Here is a 20,512-nt window from a genome sequence, read left to right on the forward strand (position 1 = left end):
GACACAATAGAAAACAACCTAAGTGTCAAAAGAAAACAAAATTAGTGAACTTTTGTCTGTAGCCATAAAAACGCAAATTAACTCCAGGGATGCAATGGCAACATTGTGTGTTAGGGTACATAGAGTATTGTCTCCTGAATTTTCATTTGACAGGGATTTTAGAGACTGTGATCTTAATTAAATCTCAACTAGCTAAAGCAATGCATCTAAAGGCATGCAGTGTTGCGTAACCTTGCTCAGTTGGTAAACCATAAATCATCGGAAAGCTTATGATAGGAATGGTTGGCCTGAAAATTTTTTATTTCTGTTGTTTGTAGTGAAATGTACCTTAAAAACAAAACCCTCTCCTTTGCTGCTTTTCGTTTGCACATTGTCAGGAGCTGTCACTTGAAAGATAAACTCCTTTATGACACTGACCAGTTCTACAACTTTCCAGCCCGCCTCTACACAATGGCAAGAGATGATGAATTTAAAATCTAGATAAATTAAAAGAAACCAAAGTCCAGATTTGTTGTGGCTAATGTGACGTTTGAATGACTATTCTGTGATGATCAGGAGAGAATGTGGTGGCCAGATTCTCAGCTTATACAAAAATTGAAGTACAGTTTTGTTTTGGCAGAAAGGAAGCTTAGAGAAATTCATTTTATTATGTGGTTAGTTGTGGATGAACATCACTAAGGGGAACCTTAAAACCAGGTTCTGAGTGAAGGAGGAAAGAACGACCAGTGCGAAGCCCCTTCATGTGACTCCTTGTGATTTTATAATCCAGGAATAATATAGCAACAGTTGATCAGAAAAGGTTAGAGTAAATAAATGCATACGTTGTTATCTCTCAGTGTGTTACATGTTAAAATTCCTATTCAGTAACAAGGAGTTTTAATCATTAAATAGCCTTATTAACTGTATTGGTTTTTATAATTTCTAGTGCTTGCAAACAGGGATTTATTTACTTTTAGTGTCTTTTGAACAGATGTCTTTAACTGCTGCATCTTTTTGTTTGTTTCTATATATGCCTTAACAGGAGCTGCTTACATGTACAAATCGTTTTGTATGTATCTTTGTGCATGAGATTTCATTTGAGACTTGCAGTTATGTTGCTGCTGAGCCATAGATCTCTGGGAGCAAGGAATTTTAGCTCAGTGTTGTACCTGTAAGGTTGGATTTGGGGACCGTCTTGACTCTGTAAACTAAATTTGTTATTTGGTGCAAGGTTTGTTTTCTTGGAAACAGCATGATATTCCTTGAATGCTATTTGTCTTTTCAGAGTGCATACCTCCACTACAGGGTATTCTGCTTTCAGCTCTCCTCCCCCCAACCCCCTTTGATTTTAAAAAAGAAAACTCAACCTCTTTGCTAAACAACCTTCTGTACATTGTAGGGCCTTGAATTCCAGGGAAGGGCTAACTTGGGCCTCTCCTTTTAGGTAGGGTAGGAGGAAGGAATACCCTTTTCTAAGTCCTTCTTGCAATCTGGCAGTTGTTGGGGGGGGGGGTAATTTAGAATGAAAAAAAAAAAAAAACTGAATATAAAACCCATGCACCAGGCCTCATTTTCACATCGCCTTTCAAGCAACTAATCAATGAAGATGCAGGCTAAATGTTATGGTGAGCCTTTTAGAATACCTTGGTATCATGTTTTAATTTTTAAGCTTTATCTTGCCCTTAAATCTGAAACATCATTGTTCAAATAACTGAGAACAAGGTAAATCAACAACATCAAAAAGGTCGGCTTCTGTGATTTCTCAAGGGCTTGTTATTTTGTACTTCCCAATTCTATTTGATGTCTTGACAAAACAAGATGACACAGGGGAGAATACATTAAATTTTGATTTTTTTCATCTAACCTGTTACAGTTGTGGCAGCTTAATTTCTGTAACATTTTTTTTCTTTCTGAAGATGGCTTTTTGTTCAATTACTCTAATTGTCACACCACTTCACGAGGCGGGTCTTCACAGGTTTCTCACTTGCCTTGATTTTATGAGGCATTTTTTAACATATTTTGACCTTTCACATGTAGGGGAGCTTTTGGGTAGGTTTTTTTCTTTATTAGAAATAAATCAATGAATGGTGGAAATTGTCAAAGAAGCAAGTGATGTTTTTGCTCATTAGAATCTCATTTGCACCCCTTAGCTTAGCTGTGATGTAGAAGGTGAAGGTGTTGAAGATAGGCCTGAGAAGCTGCATATTTTCAGAAACTTAAGTCTTTAAAAAGAAAAAGAAAAAATGACTGCACCTTACTAAGTTCTTGTTCAGCTTTACAGTGATCTAATTTGGGCCTACCTGCATGTTTAAATTTACTGATACTCTCCTCTCCCCCAGTAATATGGGGAGGGAATACTTGTTTGTCTTTAATCCTCTGTGATAATTTCTGGGCTGGTTACACCTTGAAGAAAGCAGAATTAATTATCAATTCAGTTCTTAATCTTGAAAAAAAAAGTTATTGTGAGAATGGGCAAAAAAAGCATTCCCCCCCCCCCATATAACAGTAACCCTTGATCTGAAGCTGTATCTATCTACCTTTCCTTCATTTCCTTTCCTTATTTTAATATTTAATAGTGCATGTATCTCAAACAGAATTGGTTCAGTTGCTGTCTCTTTCATTGTTTGGTATAATATTTGTCTAAGAGAAGTCATTTAGGGAAGGCCTCTTCCTGTCCCATCAGGAGGTAAAGATCTGTGGGTGAGCCCTTTTCTGTGGGACTTTCTTGACTAGTTCTCCCCTCGTTCTGTTAGCAGCCCTGAAAACTATTTTGTTCTTGTGAATATGAAATGTAAGCATGTTTATTCACTTGCATTAAATAGTTTTCTAGTCCTATAGGAAAATGAAATTGAGGGAGGAAAGATAGGCATTTTTTCTTGATTTTTAATAATAATAATAATAATAATAATAATATTAATGATGGTTCCTAGGTTAAAAAGATCAGTTCTTGTCCAGTGATTATTTTCATGTGTGGCTTCCATTGTTTCCTGTATTTAACTATTGCTAATGAGAGAAACGATTTAATTTATGTAAACTTTACGTTTTTATGCAAACGAAGCTGATATTTATTAGAGCTAAAACAATTGGGCTGGGACTTAGTAAGTAGAGTAGCTTGTTTACCTGGGAGATGTTAGAGGAGAGCAGTAGAGCCTCCAGACCCTATGCTGCAGAGTAGGAATTTTACTACTTTTAATAAAATGTAAAGACAAAAAAAACTCAACTTCTTTGCTTATTAGTGTTGATAACCTGAAATAACTCCTGATTGGCAGGCAAGTATTGGCCTTGACAATTCTTTGTGAAAGAAAGATAGCCTTTCTTGATAGGATGTAATAAACAAAATGATTTTTTAAAATGAAATGCTAATTGTGTTTTAAAGAGGTCTTTTTTTTTGCTAAAATTTAATAGGTGGTTGTATTGTTACTGAGAGAGCAGTTATGCTGATGAGCGACTGCTTAGATGATTTTGCATTAATATAATAACCATTACCTGCCTTAATGCTTTGTACAGTATTGTGGCAAAATAGCTAAGTCTAAAAGAGTTATACAAAAAGCAGAATTCCATAATGAAACAGAATTATACTTTCCACATGAATACCATGTCTTTTTTTAAAGACTGAAATATGGCAGAAATGTATCCCCCCCCCTTGATATAGCTGCCTTACATGGTACCTGGTTAGGGTTTATTATTATTATTATGTATATTTTAATAACATGGAGAACAGAAGCTTCCTAACTTTTTTGCTTGCTGATACATCTGTTGTGCATATTGGTTATTGATTCTGAAAAGTGGTCTTTTCTCCAATAAGTCACATGGAATGATAGAAAATTTAGCATAATTCTGTTTTTTATTTTTTCAATAGAGCCATTTTCTTTGTTTGCTTTTATTTTGACACTCCAGAGACTTTTAATTTAATATGTTTGACTATTGTTATGCAGCTTACTAGGTGATACTACTTAACCTCATCAGTTACCACCCAAACACAGGATGAAGTGTAGGGGGGAAGTGAGTTTCTGGAGACATGCATGTGCTACATGATCAGAGGTTAAAAAATAGTTTCCAGATAGTTCTTTAGAAATAATTTAATGGAAATATCTTAATGGATAATTAATGAAAAGAAAGCAGCATGTGACATTTTTATCTTCTCAGTTACCTAATTTGTACACATCGTCATTATGGGGAGGCTTATGCTCAAAATCTATGTGTGTTTATGCTGGGCAGGATTTACTTGTAGTTAAGTTCAGTGTAAACTAAAGGGAGAGAAAGAAATGATAACATGTTATTTTTGGTATTTATATTGTGTCATCTCGCCTCCCACCCAATTCCTTCAATTGTCTCCTAGATTAGAAAGAAGTATTGTTTCTATGAGTTTTTTTTTTTATTTGTTTGTTTGCTTTTGCGATTTCAACCCCCCCCCATCACCTATTTTCCCCATTTGGGAATAAGAGAAAAACAAAACAAACAAACAAAAACACAAAAACAAGATGTGCTCTTTTAACAGTCTTCAAAACTTGCAGAGACACAGGCATTTTGAAGAAAAAGAAAACTACCCCAGCACAATCTACCCAGCATTGCTTGAGCCTTTGGTAGCAGTTGCTGCTGCTAAGGACGCTCCCCCCAATTGCTGGTATTAAGTAGCAGCAGGCCCATACTAGCCACATTCAGGTGGCCAAGCACAGCTGTATTTCTGCCATTCAGGCAGGTTTGTGTGCACCTGGGATGGGCCACACCCAGTTGGTATCAGTCAACAGTATATCATGCAATGTTTTACTGTTGCTTTGGGTTTTGTTTTTTTGTTTTGTTTTGTTTTTTTTAAGTCATGATTTCCTCTGGAAACTCAAGTCAAGAGCATTAACTGTACATGTGTATTTATGCTCAGTTTTGTGTGCTAGCATTCTTTAAATGTCTGCCAGAAGTTTAATTCGAATTTCTGATCCCTGAAGGCAGCTAGACAGAGTCATTCTAGGTCTTCATAAATTACCTTCTGTGATTCATTGTTAACTCATAAAGCAAGTTCATTTCTATGCACTCAGTTAACATAGCTCCCATATAGGGGATATATGCTTTTTACCCCTTGCCTTATATTTAAATTGTCTGCTGAGAAAAATTAAGAATTAGCTTCCAATAACTCCCAGATAAGGCATGAGCCCTTGTAGCTACACACAGCATCAGAAAAAAATGTTTTATCTTGAGGAGGGAAAAGTGGATGGCAGAGGATTGGCAGAGGGGAAAAGTTTCATTTTCACAGAATACTCTCAACAAGATCCTCATAAATATTAGACGGCTGTAGTTAAAAACTCACATGACTGTTTTAAATACTATTGATTTAAACCACTGGCTAGATTTTATGAATCAAAGTGTAATTTCTAAGCTCGGACCATATTTCTCAATGCTAAACCACTCTCTCTTGTGTGCCTTTAGCCGCTTTCCAGACATTCAACACAGGATTAAATGATAGTAGTTACAGTGATCAATAGGTTAAGACTGCTACAATCACTCTTGCCGCTAATGACCTCAGTAGTAATGGGTAATAAAGTGTGGGCTGTAATAGCCCCTCGCTGGTACTGCATGCCCTTTGATTCCTAGTATTAGTGGGGACTAGCTACTGAGAAAGTTGGACGCTAGGAATTAAGGGAGTGGATGTATAGGGTATAATTCTTAACTATTTAAAACCTTAAACTGTGCTCTGATTTTTTTTTTTTTTTTCTCTTTTCCCTTTTTCTTTTCTACCCCACCATGGTTTCTGGTTCATTTGAATATGTTTATAAAGATTTTCTATAACTTCTTTTCCTGATGTATTGCAACAGAAACTTTGTGAAGTGGGAGGGGGGGCAAACAAAAAAAATCTCAATTTTATTGTATTTGTAAATGAAACCCTAGCCCACTTCAGGGGCTGGGAACTGACTGGTGTGAAACTGTGGTTTCAGATAGTAAAAGCAGAGTTCAAGCCATCAGGATATAATGGCCCAATTCTGATTACTCAGAGACTGTTCATCCAATTGGGAGGAATACCCCAGCTTCTTAGGCTTGTCCCTGGCTGGGCTGTGCCTCTTGCTTGAAACATTTTAATACACATCAGCACCTCTATCAAAGTGTCCAAAGGGAACAAGCAGCAGAGAGTCAAATTCATTCTACTGTTATGCAGCTCAGCTGCCAACAATGGAGAAGTAACTGTGGGAAAAGGAACTGGAAACCATTGGCTGTCTGCAAGGATTTAAGAATTACCTGTCTGTGTTGGTCCTTCCCCCAGCACCTCCCCCCACCAAATTCTTGTTTTATTGACAGGCAAGGGACCATTATGTTTCTTGTTTAAAAAAACATTATTTTATCAGGTTTAAAAATAAAAACCTTTTATTATATGTGATACAAAACAATAAAATGTACATATTATATATAATGGTTTAAATCATTTTTATTAAAGTGTAATTTCTATACTGTAAAATACACTTTTTATATATAGTTGGGAGAGGTTTGACAACTGTGTACCACCATTCTTATGGAAATACTTCCATCACCCCCAATAATTTACCTGTGTCCCTTTCTAATGCAGGATTTCCATAGCTCTTACAATAACAATGGCCAGAGGCCAGGCTTGGTACCCCATGTCTTTAATCCCAGCATTGGGAGGCAGAGGCAGGTGGATCTCTGTGAGACTGGTAGCAAGTTTTAGGCCAGCCTGGTCTACATAGCAAGTTTCAGGATAGCTGGGGCTACAGAGAGAGCCTGTCTCTAAATAAATAAGTATTATAAAACAAAAACAATGACCAGGGGATTCGTTCTATATAGCTTTTCTGCTACAACTCTGTTAAGTCCATGTTCATCACCAGTTGAGGTTTTACACCACCCTGTTCCTGTCTATTTTCCTGTCCATCGCCATTAGAGATTTGGCTCCCGAATATTTGTGTTGTACATCATCCAAGAAACGCAGAGGAAAAAAGAAACCTTAACCATGGTTCTTTTGTTTGCCTCATCAAACCTCCTGTAAGACCATGCATCTCTCAAGAACAGTAAACTTCTGCTGTAATGTGTGGCCTCAGCAGCTCCAAAGATAGCGACTGGCACCCAGTCCATATTTAAAAATTCAGAAAGTTTCGTCTAGATGAAGACAAAGTCTTCTAATTGGAATTAATGCGTAGATGGTTAGATGTTTTGATAATGTCTTCTTGGCGTTTGCCCTAGACTGTATGCAAGTTCAGTGTTCCAATCGTTGGTGATATTTCATGCTGCGAATTATCTTTTTAAAAAGATAATTTATCCATTCATATACATCTGTCCCTTTTTGCATATAAAAATATTCAGACATGCCCATCTGTTTTAAATTACAGTGTAGCTACATCTACACTTAAAAGACCACTGCAGTAGGAAGAATTCATGGATGACCTTCCAGAGTTGGGTTAATGAAATTTTTCGAATGTTCTAGCCAGTGTTTTCTAAACATGCAGAACTTGCACATCAACACCACCACCACCACCTCCCACCCCCCAACACACACACACACACACACACACACACACACACACGCCATGGCCACAACAACTATGGAGAATGTTCACTGTACATGAATCTGACCTTCAGGAACCATTTTTAGTTCATCAAAATTAGTGATGCTGAGAAATCGGGACATCAGTGCATAATGAGTGTGAAATTAGGAATGAGAGCTCGCTATGCAAATGACAGGCAAGTCGTGTGAAAAAGTCAAGATAAACTGCATATTAAGACATTATGTTACATAAAATTAATACTCCGTTTCTCCCTTTTGCTTACTGTTCCCCTGAAAGATTTTTTTTTTATTCTTTTATCTTTTGATCAGCTATTGTCTGTGGGATTTTTTTTTTTTAAGTAGCACACAGGCAAAGTGCAAAACATGTTATTACCTTTTATTCTGATACATGAGATGCCAGGCAGACCCTTTTTAACAAAGTATATATCCTTTACTGCTGTCACATGTTTGCTTAGAAACCAAAGAGAAGTGAGATGTCTTAAATATTAGTCTTAGAAGACATACGGGTTTTGTCTTTTCTTTCTTTTTTTTTCCTCCTTTTTTTATGGGGGGGTGGTTTTTTTTTTTTATATAAAATAGTCTTCTTGCATTACGGGGACTGACAAAATGGTTCTCATGTAGTCAGAAAATTAAACACAAGTGCAGTGATTATTTTGAATAGCTAAATTACATTCTAGAAAGCTTGTAGATTTCAGAGCATTGTCATTAGGTATCCGCTTGAATACAATTTGTGTAACCTTGGCCAAGACAGCCTGTCATTTTAATGTCAGTGTTTTATCTGAACAAGACATCATCCTTTCAGATCCAGTGTGCAGGTTCCTTGCAGAGATGCCCGTGCAGAAACGTGTTAACAGTTGCAAATACGAAATGCTATCAAGTTCATCACTGTAGCTGTTTGTCACAGAAATGTCATGGAAAGCGGTTTTTAATGGTATCACACGTAATATGAAAGAGTTGAGACATCTGCATCCTGGGTGAATAAGGAAAGATAAAGGCGTCATTGGAAGGGTCCCTGTTTTCAGTTCAGAAGGTGTGTCCAAAGTTCTGCCACCTGCAAGCCTAAGTACTCATTGATTATTCTGCAGATCACTGTTCCTGGAGGGGAAGTGGGTCATGCATCTGCACAGCTGTTTGTTCCTGTTTACCTTCCTCCCCCAAGCAAAAATTAAGTTTGGGTTAAATTCTCATAGTCCATTTTACCAGAAAGATTTGTTAAGTTTTTCTTGTCTGCTTGTAAGACTGCCTGAAACCTATCAGGGCCACAGGGTTTTCTTTTATACTTTTTCACTTGCCTGGCATGTGCGATGCCCTGAGTTTGATCCCTAGGTGACACACCTTCACAGTAACACTGGCAATAATAATAATAATAATAATAATAATAATAATATAGCACAAGAGATTAAATAGGATATGTGACTATATCTCCTCTGGTTAAATATGTTTTGTCTGGGAAACTGGTCCATTCTTGAAGCAGGCCGTAGCAGGGAGGCTGTGGGCATGTTGTTTCCTGGCTTCCTACTTACCCTTCATTAAACGTTCTAGGTTCCCGTGTCAGTGGCTATGATGACACCTCAAGTTATCACTCCCCAACAAATGCAGCAGATCCTCCAGCAGCAAGTGCTGAGCCCTCAGCAGCTCCAGGTTCTCCTTCAGCAGCAACAGGCCCTCATGCTCCAACAGGTAATTGTCCTTCTTTCTCCTGTCCACACCCCAGTACCTAGACCCCTCTACCTGTTCCCCTCTACCAGCTGCTGTCCCTCCCCACTGAGGAATAAACAGGACAGGCTGGGTGTGGTAGCATCCCACCTGGTCCCTGGGTAGTCAGTGGCATTTGTACCCCTGAAGGAAAGGATTGCTGTCAGAGTGGCTAGGGCTCGGACCTAGAGAGTACAGGATGGACAGAGATTAGGGCTGTAATTGGACTTAGTAGAAAAAGATCTTTCAGGCTTACATGGCTTTATACTCTTTTATTTGGTAAGCTCAGAGGCTTCTAAATGGTGTGAATCAAAGCAAAATGAGACACACGTTGGTAGCAGGTTTACATATGACAGCTCTTGAAGTCCCCATTTCAACTCTGAAGCTTACACATTTTTTTTTCCTTGAACATAAAAAAGCATTTCAGAGTTGGTTAATTTCAAGGTACAGCGTTGGGTTTACTTTGTACAGGCTGTTCCTCAAATAACTTCTGGCAGTCTTTGTGCCTTGGGGACATAATACCCACGTTTAACAGGCACCTAGACCCAACAGATAAGACTGGATACTGCAGGAATAGAAGTTAGTGGCATGGAATGGTGAAGGCACAGGACTCAGAGGACACTCCCAACACTGTCAGAACACACAGCGAGGACCCCCTCCCTCCCCCCATCATTTAGAAAGCCTGCGCTAGAGCTTCACCAGACTCTCTCTGCAAGGGCATCTCGGCTTTGTTGTGCCATCAAAGGTCATCCCTTGCCTTATTTTAATTAGTTTGTGTAGAAAATGGTATGTTTTTCATCAGTTCATTTTTGAGATTACTTCTCAAACCATAATGCCAAGAATAGTCAATGTGCGTGGAATTTATTGTCGGGTTTCAAACTGAAAGGTCAGGCCATTACAGATAAAAGGATGCTGTTTTTCAAATCACAGTTTGTGGATGGCATGGGAAGGGACAGTGGGCCGGCACAGTCCTCTGCTACTCACCGTCCTCTCTCTCTGTGTCTTTGTAGCAGCAGCTTCAAGAGTTTTATAAAAAACAACAGGAACAGTTGCAGCTTCAACTTCTCCAACAACAACATGCTGGAAAACAGCCGAAAGAGGTACCAACAATACATATTTTACTTTCAAACCACAGATCCCAGAGGACTATCTAGTAGCTATGAAACTGTCATTCATCTTTAAATGATTGCACAACTCAGCTGACTCTATCGGTTCTTGGCTTTCAAACCAGGAGTTATTGCCCTGTTTGCGCTAAGATTTCTGGATTCCTTACTTTTCAACCATCGCTGCTCGTGGACCTGTGTGGGGAACAGGCTTGTGGGCAGAGTGCTCTGGGTTCTTTTGGCCGATAGATGGGTACAACTGAACACGAGCATATAGCTGGGATGGGGGTAAAATTGGAAAAGGAGCCCACTCTTTTTTTTGTTTGTTTGTTTGTTTTTGGTCTTTTTGAGACAGGGTCTCCCTGTAGCCCCAGCTGTCCTGGAATGCACTATGTAGACCAGGCTGGCCTCGAAATCACAGAGATCCGCCTGCCTCTTCCTTCCAAGTGCTGGGACTATAGGCGTGCGCCACCACGCCCAGCTGGAGCCCACTACTTATTTGTTTGTTTGTTTGTCACCTCAGTTGCAGGTGGCAATGTCTTATGAGGTAGAACAAGATCCCCATCTTTGTTTAACTTCTTGCAAGTTTTGCATGTTCTCATGCCTACCACGTGCACTACTTAGCATAGTTTGGGGACTTTGTCTTGGGGCATGTGTATTTAACTGAGGGAAAACCCAGTCTATTATATCAGCTTCTATGCCCCAGTAATTTGTAGTGTCCAAGATTTATTGCACCACCCAGGCAGGTGATGACTGTAGACCTGTATATGGTGAGGCCTTCCCAGGAATGTCTACCTTACCTTCTGTATGCTTCCATTGGGGTAAGGCTCTGCCTGTTATGGAATCACTGAGCTGCCTGAATGCTTAGTATTAGGACATCCTCTTATTCTTTCTGCATTTTCCACAGTGGTCCAAAAGCCTTTGCTTAAATAGCTCTCCCTGTGACAGCAAAATAAATAATTCCATAAACAGCACGTGGCCCTCTTTTGTGGCTCCTCTGCCAGCCTGACACTTTTATTTTTGTGGAGGGAGTCTCACCAGGTGACTCTCTACGTCCCTCATGAATGTGGATACCGGGTAGCACTGATTTTACACACGGGGGTGACCCAGTCGGTCTCCCCGCGCCAGCTCCTCCCTCTACACAAATCGGGTACAGTTTCCATGCTCTGCCAAGTTTCCACCCCAGAGTTCTGTTTAGCAGGCTGCCTGTAAACCCCTGCAGAGAGGGGCAGTTTTGGGGTGAAGGGGAAGAGGCGTTTGAATGAAAATGCTGACACAGCCTTAAGGACAGTGGCGTGCTACCCAGTTGCTGCTCTAGTAAAAAAGGGAACAGATTAAAAAGTGTCTAAAATGTAAATCTAAAGGACTAACAGTAATTAAAATGGAAATGGCGCGGGGAGGGAAGGCATGTAATTGTGAGATATCACTGTGCAGAAGGCTCTCAGCTTTGTTTTGCTGGCTGTTTTTCTAATTCAGCGGGGCTTACTCATCGGTGGCAGTTCAATGCGCCTTAATGACTCTGGGATTGCAGGCATCACTCTGGACAAAGAAATGATTATTGTGCGGTCAAAAGAAGTTCAAAGACAAGAAGGGAATTTCAGTTTTTTTCCTTAGAGATCCACATTCAAGAGCATATAAATTAAGCCAAATGTTAAAAACCACAGTCTGAAAGCTGACTTCAAAGTCACAACTCTCTAATTAATGAACTGCGAGCTTCAGTTTGGACAAGTTGGGGTTTGATGCGCCCATAAATCAACATGACAGGCCTGTTTCACAGCCTCAGACACCGCTTGTCATTGAATCACATCAGATGTAAACACAGCAGAAAAAAGAAGGGCTATGAAGGAGGTGCAATTGATCAACAGAATTGGTAAAAACCCACTTTTGAAGCACATTATGCATGATCACAGGAAGTGGTTACAGCCTCAAGAGGTTTCCCCTTCTGCTGTTGCTTTTTTGAATCAGATTTCTCACAGCCTTCAAAAGGGAGAAGAAGAATTATGGAGTTTCTCCCCCGTGGCTCACAGGCAATAACCCCCTGTTGTTATTTTGTGCTTCTTTCTTTTCAAAGGCATCAAAATTTAGTTTTTTAAAGATCTTTAACTCTGTATTTGAAGACAAACAAAAAAGGGCTGCCACCGTCATGTCACTCTTATCAGTTACCAGAGACTGTGTTCTTCCTTTCTGTTGCCACTTCTTATTAACCTCTTATTTGGTCTTGTAGACAGAGTTTGGAATGCACGTCCGCGTGCTGGGAAGACATGGAAGTTCAGATGAGTTCCGAGGGCCCTAGAAAGACATGGGATGGGGAAAGTTCCCCAGCACAGGAAAGTTCCCAAATTGCCCTCCTCAGGAAGGGACGCACAAACAGAAGAGTGACATCCAACTCTGGGCAAGGGAGTGAGGATGAAAAGGGAGCATGTTGTGTCCACCCGCAGACAGGGTGAGACATAGTGTGTTTACTATCTCCAGGATGCTGGCCGTGCTATGGACCGTGCTTGGGGACCCAGGAGATATGTGGCCTTCAATGTCCCTAGAGAAAGCAGACAAGTGGAGTGCACTAGTGTCCTTGGAGTTCACTGGATAATGTTCATGGTGTCACTGGACTTATATGGGCTTTGTGGCAGTAGTTAAGAGATCCCTGCTACTCTTGAGATGTCAAGGGCTTGTGTCCCAATACTATCGTGCAGGTGACGGTCCTTCTGTGCTACAGTGAAAGAGTCTCAGGGTGATGACTTCCTGGTTCATGATGTGGCCTGGTGCTTATGATTTTAACAAAGTTTGAACATGGACATTGGCACATGGAGCAAGTGTATTCATTCACTGAATCCCCATCGTTAGCAGCTTTTTTTTTTTTTTTTTTTCTATCATCAGGCACATCCACTTGTTTTTTGGGTTTTTTTTCCTTTTTGATATTCATAGGACCCCTGGCCAGAACATGGTGCCTTTGCTGTCTTTTTACCCAAAGTTGTACTCAGATGCTCTGTTGGGAAAGTTTGGCTTCACATTGAATCAGACCCAAGGTGATCTTTTGGAGATAGATGGCTCACTGATGGGATCAGAAATGTAGCCCAGTATCCCCACAGGGTGGTATGGAAAATACATGGCAGAATTCATTTTTAAATCAAGCTGCAGGGAGGAAAAAAAAAAAAAAAGATGCCATCCTGTGTGGTGAGATGACCAAGCTGATTGTTTTAAAAGGGCCGTTTGTCTGGGGCCGTTATGACAGTTTATGTTAGGCAGTAGGGAGTAGCCAAAGAAAGGAAAACAGACCTTTGACTGCAGCTCTAGGGAGGGGATCCGAAATGCAAGGTTTATCAGGGCATTTGAGCATTTTAACACTGACTACTGACCTGTCGAGGGACTGTGCAAAGACCTTTTTTGTATGCATTCAATTGTGAGAAGTAAACAAACGGGCTCGTATCCTGTGTTTGGTAACTGGGTGGGGAACACACTTTGGCAACCAGTGTTGCTTTTAAATTCTTTCTTTGGACAATAGGCCTTGTATACTTTTATATCCTGGCTTTTCAAATGTGGACAGCTTTCATGAGCCTTTCCTAGGGATGGTCACAGAGACAACAGAAAAAAGCATCAGTCATTTTATATAAATACACAATTTTTAAGCATTACATTTACAGTAAGGCAGGAAACACTCTCTTCAGCCTCCAGCCCCCCCACCCCCCACCCCCCGTTATACTTGACTTCAACGAGGGCTAATTCCCCCTCTTTGACTATGCCCATGTTTCTCTTCTTCCTTTTCCCTGCTTTTAATGTCATGGGTTACTATCTGTTGAAGAAATGAAGAAATCCTTTTGACATGAATATAACTATCATTGGGTTTTACATTAATGTGATAACTTGGGAAGGGGTAAAAACAATTGGATCATTTTATGCATGCTGTTCTTAAAATGAAGACACTGGCTTTTCATTTAAATTTATTTAAATTTTTGTTGTTGGTGGTACAGAATTTGTTTTTTGGAGTGAAACTCAATTAACTTTCTCAGTGGCATGGTTGTTCTCTAAGTCTGAAATTGTTTACTAATATGTGGATGATATTTTTGTTTTTTGTTTTGTTTTGTTTAACTGTAAAATAAACTACACTGAGGCTGAAAGGAAGCCACTATTTTTCTCTTTCTTTGGACTTTGCATCAGAGGTTCTTGGCGTGCATACCATTTTATGAACCTATGAGGTCAAGGTCAAGGTCATGTGTTAGGCTAAGTGAATGCAGTTATTTGTAAAGTGTAGCTATTTAGCAGAACAGGCAGAATCTTAATGCTTTGGATCTTCCTTTTGGTTGTTAAAAGTATTGTTACCTTTGGAATAATACTCAGAATTAAAGAACTGTTGTCTGTTTCTTAAAGAGGTGGTTTTTTAAAAAATATTTTATTATTTTTATTTTATGTGTGTGAGTGTATTGCCTACATGTGTGTAAATGCACCCATGTGGTGCAGTGCCCAAGGAGGTCAGAAGAAGGCATCAGATCACCTGGAACTGGAGTTAGGATGGTGGTTAGCTGCCATGTGAGTGCTGGGAATCAAACCCAGGTCCTCTGTAGAAGCAGTCAGAGCTCTAACTGTTGAGCCAACTCTCCAGAGGTGGGTTTTTTTGTTCGGTTTTTTTTGGATCCAGTTTGGGAAGGGTTAATTTTCCTTTTTAATTGTTAGCCATACTGTAGCCAAGACCTCCACCTTGATATGATTCCTAGCAGATTAAGGATATTAGATAATTTCCTTCTATTTATTGTCCTACTGCAATGTATTATCTTTCTATCACTCAGATAATGACTGAGGAAATCTACATTAATTTTTTTGGCTGAGGCAAGGCCTACTAAACACAGGAATGATGTATTGATGTTTTACACAACAAAAGTTTGCCTCCTGTCGTTGTCCAGTCAACAAAGATATTTTTCATATCCTAGCGCCACCTTCATTTCAAGAACAAAGCAGGTGGGGGACACAGGGCTCCGCCAAGCAGACCTTGGGGTTTGAAACTAAAGCTAAGTTAAAGATCCAAAGCTTAGACTGTCGTTCTTATTAAACTCTCACAGTGGAGTACGATGTTGTTTGCTAAATTATGAATGTGTGTAATTAAAATCTAGTGGCTGTTTCTATGAAAGATTTACAATGTTATTTCATCGTTTGTCATGGCTAATTAACAATATTAGATGAAGTTTTTCTTCTTCAAAGGTCTGATTTTTTCTCATTTATTTATGTCAGAAGTGATAAACAGAGTAGTTAAAGGCCCCTGCCTGGTGTAGGCAGGGAGGAAAGCACCTTGTTCTTTTCCACCTCAAAGGTTCAGGGTTCATATCCCTCTGGACTAGAAGGATGCAGTCTCCTTTCTAGTCTGAATAATTACAGATTTCAAAGTCTCAAAAGTTCACATCTTGACTATCAAACTCCGGCTTTTCCATCTGTAGGGAAAGCAGGCTTGTTGAAAGAATCATTTTCCCAGGGGAACAGGCTGCAGGAAAATAATACACTCCCCCCGCCCCTTACCTGTCTTCAGATGCGTATGTTGTGTCCCTTTTAAACCTTGACACTGAGCCCTCCACTGAGCTCAAGTGACTACCCTGTTTTTGACGATGACGGTGAGTTTTGAAATGTGCACACTTTTGACCTTCATTGGGAAGTGGCTATCTCATAACTCCCTCTGTCTCTTCCAGCAGCAGCAGGTGGCTACTCAGCAGTTGGCCTTCCAGCAGCAGCTCTTACAGATGCAGCAGCTGCAGCAGCAGCACCTCCTGTCTCTGCAGCGCCAAGGCCTTCTAACAATCCAGCCCGGGCAGCCTGCCCTTCCCCTCCAACCTCTTGCTCAAGGTATGCATCCAATACATGGGAGGTGGCTCTGTGAAGACTAAGCAGAGGGGATGGCCTGTCTCTTGCCCTCTTCCAGTGTAGGTTGCAGGAAAGTACCCACCTGAGACTTGCACATTGGGCAAGAAAAAGCAGATGGGCCCTCAAAGAGATTGAGAAGACTGTTGATGCCACGAGGAAGTAATGGGGGTCTGAATGCTCACTAAGGGGCCATGCTGCAGTTGGGAGAAAGAAAATGAAACACAGTCCTTGGATTTATTGACCTTTTCAATGCAATCTTGTGTGGAATTTTAGTTTGGAATGTTCTTGAAGCCTATTGTTAATCATTTTAAGACCTGGTTTATATCATGCAAATTTCTTTCTCTCCCACCTTTCCTTCCCTCCTTCCTTCTTTCCTTCCCTCCCTCCCTCCCTTCCTTCCTCCACCCCCCTGCTCCCCCCCCCAAAGAGTCTCTGATGTGGCCCTGGCTAGCCTGATACTCCTGCTTCCACCTCCTGAGTGCTGGGATTACAGGTGTGCACCACCATGCTCGGTTCCTCCTTTAAATCTTAGTAATGCTTTATCTGAACACATTTTTAAGAAAATATCTAGGCATCCATCAGGTTTACTTCCTGAGGGACTGTTTTATAAAGCTAATGGGTTTTGTTTTTGTTTCTTTTTACATGTTTCTGCTGACTTTGAACCAATAAGTTGATCATTCATTTCCAGTTCTTCTTCATAAACTGCGACTCTTTGAAATTTATTAAGATTTAATAGATTTCCTGAATTCTTTTTGAAAAGCCCCTGGTATCTTACAAGGGAACCTGGCATCAGAAGCAAAGGGAACCAATCATTAGGTGTTCTTAGGATGCCCTCTGGGTGTGGGCAGCTCTGACATTCCTATGTGCCATGTGAGAGCAGATGGCTTATTCAGAGCTAGGAAGGGACAAAGGGAGGCTGAAGAAAGGGTCAGGACTGTGTTTAAAGCCCAGTTCCCCTGTTCCAGATACCTGACTGTCCACACCTGTGAGTGCCACAGCCACAAACTCAACCAAGTACTCATTGGGAAAAAAAGAAACAGTACTGGTGTCTGAACTGAACACATGCAGACTTTTTCTTCTTATTCCTCCAACAGTACCGCAGAGCAGCTATTTAACAATTTACATAAGATTTTCATTATAGACTATCCTAACAGAGGTGATTTAAACTTAGGGTTGGTGTGCATGGGCTCTTTGCAAATACCATGCCATTCTCTTCCCTCCCCCCCCCCCCCCGCCTCCTCATTATCATCCTCATCTTCATCCTCTTCTTCTTCTTGGAGACAAAATGCCTCACTTTGTAACCCAAGGCTGGCCTGGAACTCATGATTTACCTGTCTTAGTCCCCTGAACAACAGCTTAGATTACAAATGTATACCACCACCCATTTTATCCCATGCAGTTTTATTTTTTTAAATATTTTATTTATCATCTTTATTTTATGTTTATGAGTATATTGTCTGCATGTGTATAAAAGCACCCACGTCATGTAATGCCCACAGAGGTCAGAAGAAGGCATCAGGTCCCCTGGAACTGGAGCTACAGATAGTTGTTAACCACCATGTGGGTGCTGGGACTCGAACCCAGGTCCTCTGCAAGAGCAGTCAGTGCTCTTTACCACTGAGCCATCTCTCTAGCCCCTCATGCCGTTTTATATAAGGGGTTTGGTCATACTTAGATCCTAGTATCCAATATGGGATCTCTTAGATACATAAGAATTGAGTATATACGGTACCGTAGATGACTTCCTCAAGGCCCACAGACCTTCCGTTTGTTCATAGTGGGCCTGGATGTAGTATACATGTAACTTGAAGGAAGATCGCTTCGGGTGTTTTGGATTCACTTGCCTTCTGAATGATAGATGTCGTCTGTGCTGCTTAAGAGGTGGTCACTTGTCTAGAAATGTTTGGTCTCAAGTGGAGCCAGTGAGGTGTGTCTGCATTTAAGTTTTCTCTCAAGTCAGCCACACCCAACATCTGTCCCTTGCAAGTTTTTTTGGTGGTTGTTGTTATTTTTGCTTTTAATGTTTAGACGGGGACTTTTTCCTCCTTTCACTTCTCCTTTGCCCTTCCACCTGTCCTGCCATGACCGCTCAGCTGCTTGGTGTCTAAACAGCATCTCCTCCAGGACGGCCCGGTGGGAAGGTGTGGGAACTGAGCACAGGGCAGAGGAAGGACACTGCAGCTAATGCATTTTTGTGCTTGCATAATGTTATAACCTGCATTAATTACACCCTTTGGTTTATTGTTGGAAACATGGCGGGCTGTTCTGACACACCCACTGGACTCAAGCTTCACCCTCTCTCATCTTTTCCCACCGCTCCTATACTATTAAGTTTGCTCACTAAGGTTCATTGTTACAGTACATCAGTTAAGCTGTCCAAAAGAGGGCAATTGGGCAGTGACAAGACAAGCTCATGTGTAATGTGAAAGAAATGAATGTGGTGATGCATGAAGTGTAATCTCTGCAGTAACATATCAAAGACACCGGTAGGTAATTCACTAGTCTTGGCATTGATTGATATGCTTAGCAGTCTGCTGTAACTATTAGTGCCTGCAACATTAGGGAGAAGCCTATGTAGACTCTAAGGGGTGTCTGTCTGTGCCCCCATGATGGCATGAATGTAAATGTCAGCGGTACTGCCATGAGGTGCTGGGCATAAAGTGGACAACAGTCTTTTCCATCCCACGTGAATCAGGAGCTTGGCTTTGTCTCCCCTGCCTCCTCTGTGGAGTGGCTGGAGAATTCAGTTTCATTGGGCTACAACACAATTCTTTTTTATCAGAGAGATGATGGCTTAAAACTGATGTCATTATGAGGTTTAAATCAACTTTCTGCTTGCTTGAACATGGTCACCTGGGTATGGATGTACAAGGACAAAAAAAGGTTGATCAACTCTGTTTGTCTTTGAGCCAGTGATACCTGGGGTTGTAAAATTGAGTTCCATGAACAGTAATCTGTCAACTGTCCCCACAACATACATTTTTTAAGCCTGCGCCTGCATTTTCTTTTATAATGAAGGGACAGGTTGTCCTGGGAAAAAAAAAAAAAAAAAAAAAAAAAAAAAGCCATGTGGAAAGGCACAGAGGTTATGTGTTTAAAACTGCTGGTAATTCCTACTTCATAATATAATCATCAGGATTCTTCTACAGACCTGCTCTTGGCCTGGCTCAGTTACTTTAAACCTGTGTACGAACCAGAAAATATAGGGACAGTGAGTGTGACATTTTAAAGCCCTTTTCCTGGAGAGTCTATATTATAATCTTCGTCTTTTTCTGATTATTCTAGCTCTTTCTCTCTGTTTCCGATAATTAGCCTCTCTGTTCTCACCCTGATTTCATTCATCACTTGATTCTTCTTAGCAGCAGCAGTTTCATACGAAAATGTTTTTGTGCTTTTATTGCAATATTTTAATTTTGAAAATGTAAATTCCAGAGAGAAGAAATTATGTGCTTCTTGTTTTCCTGTTAACAGTTTGTCTGACTTGATACTTACCCTACCACTCTGCATGAAACTCTTGCTTTCTGGAAATTGGGTTACACGTGTTCTGAGGGGTCACTAGCTTAGGTCTTGTCGGTCTTAACTCTGTCATGAGGTCTAGGTATTCCGGGGTGGGTACTAGTCACTGAACTAACAGTCAGTCATCACTAACAAAGAGTGGTACTGGCGGAGGCATTGAATTGACTGCCTCTGTCTTCATTCAGTCTGTTGAGAATGCTTCTAAGCCTAATGATTGCATTGACATCTGACCCAAAGGTACCTCTCTTGTCACTCAGTGAGCTGCTCTTTTTTTGCTTCCTCCTATGAATGATGAACCTGATTTACCAGCCTATCAGAATAAAAAGGAAAAATTCCACCAAGGCACTCTGCAGGTGAAACACGTGGCGACCATATTTATCTTGGGCTCGATTTGCCAGAAACCATACTTCTGAAACAGCCTCCAGAGTCCTGCTTGTCTCAGAAGGAAGGTGTGAAGGCACTTGTCACACTCTCGTTCTTTCTGTGCAGCCGACCCAGAAATCAATTAGTCTAAGTTGAAAAATAGGCGACTTGTTCATGTGTTTACTCACCAGAAAATAAAAGTAGGTGTTACCTGGGTGTTTTCATACCAGTATGCCCTCCTCCACAGACCAGCCTGCTCCCCATTGTTTCAACTGAGTCAACAGTGGTCCTAGGGCCAGCCGTATTTACAGGTAATTGTCGGTGCACAGATCACAGTGGCTGGCTCGCTCTCAACAAGCACATCCCACCTGTCATTTCGAAAGGTGTTTGAAAATAATAGCTCAGATGTAGAAAACCGGACAAGGGATTGTGTAGTAGTGACCTTTCCCTTTGTTTAATTTGCCTCGAGGTTTAATTTCAGGGGACAAGTAATAATTGAATATGCCTAATAACTAAATGC

The 20,512-nt window shown here is 40.7% G+C and overlaps 1 protein-coding gene across 10 annotated transcripts in view; it reads left to right on the forward strand.

Annotated features, from left to right (window-relative positions):
• Positions 1-20,512, forward strand: part of Foxp1 (forkhead box P1) — a 425,908-nt gene that overhangs the window by 323,156 nt on the left and 82,240 nt on the right. For 6 of the 10 annotated variants that reach the window (XM_008828278.3, XM_008828276.3, XM_017796950.2 and 3 more), the window contains 3 exons: positions 9,020-9,157; positions 10,183-10,272; positions 15,942-16,095. In XM_008828278.3, the coding sequence (XP_008826500.1) occupies positions 9,020-9,157; positions 10,183-10,272; positions 15,942-16,095 (382 nt within the window). The remainder of the gene's footprint in view (positions 1-9,019; positions 9,158-10,182; positions 10,273-15,941; positions 16,096-20,512) is intronic. The other 4 variants (XM_017796949.2, XM_017796947.2, XM_017796948.2 and 1 more) reach the window with 3 other exon arrangements.

This window comes from Nannospalax galili, unplaced genomic scaffold (assembly GCF_000622305.1).
Source record: "Nannospalax galili isolate Female #2095 unplaced genomic scaffold, S.galili_v1.0 scaffold1013, whole genome shotgun sequence".
NCBI lineage: Eukaryota > Metazoa > Chordata > Mammalia > Rodentia > Spalacidae > Nannospalax > Nannospalax galili.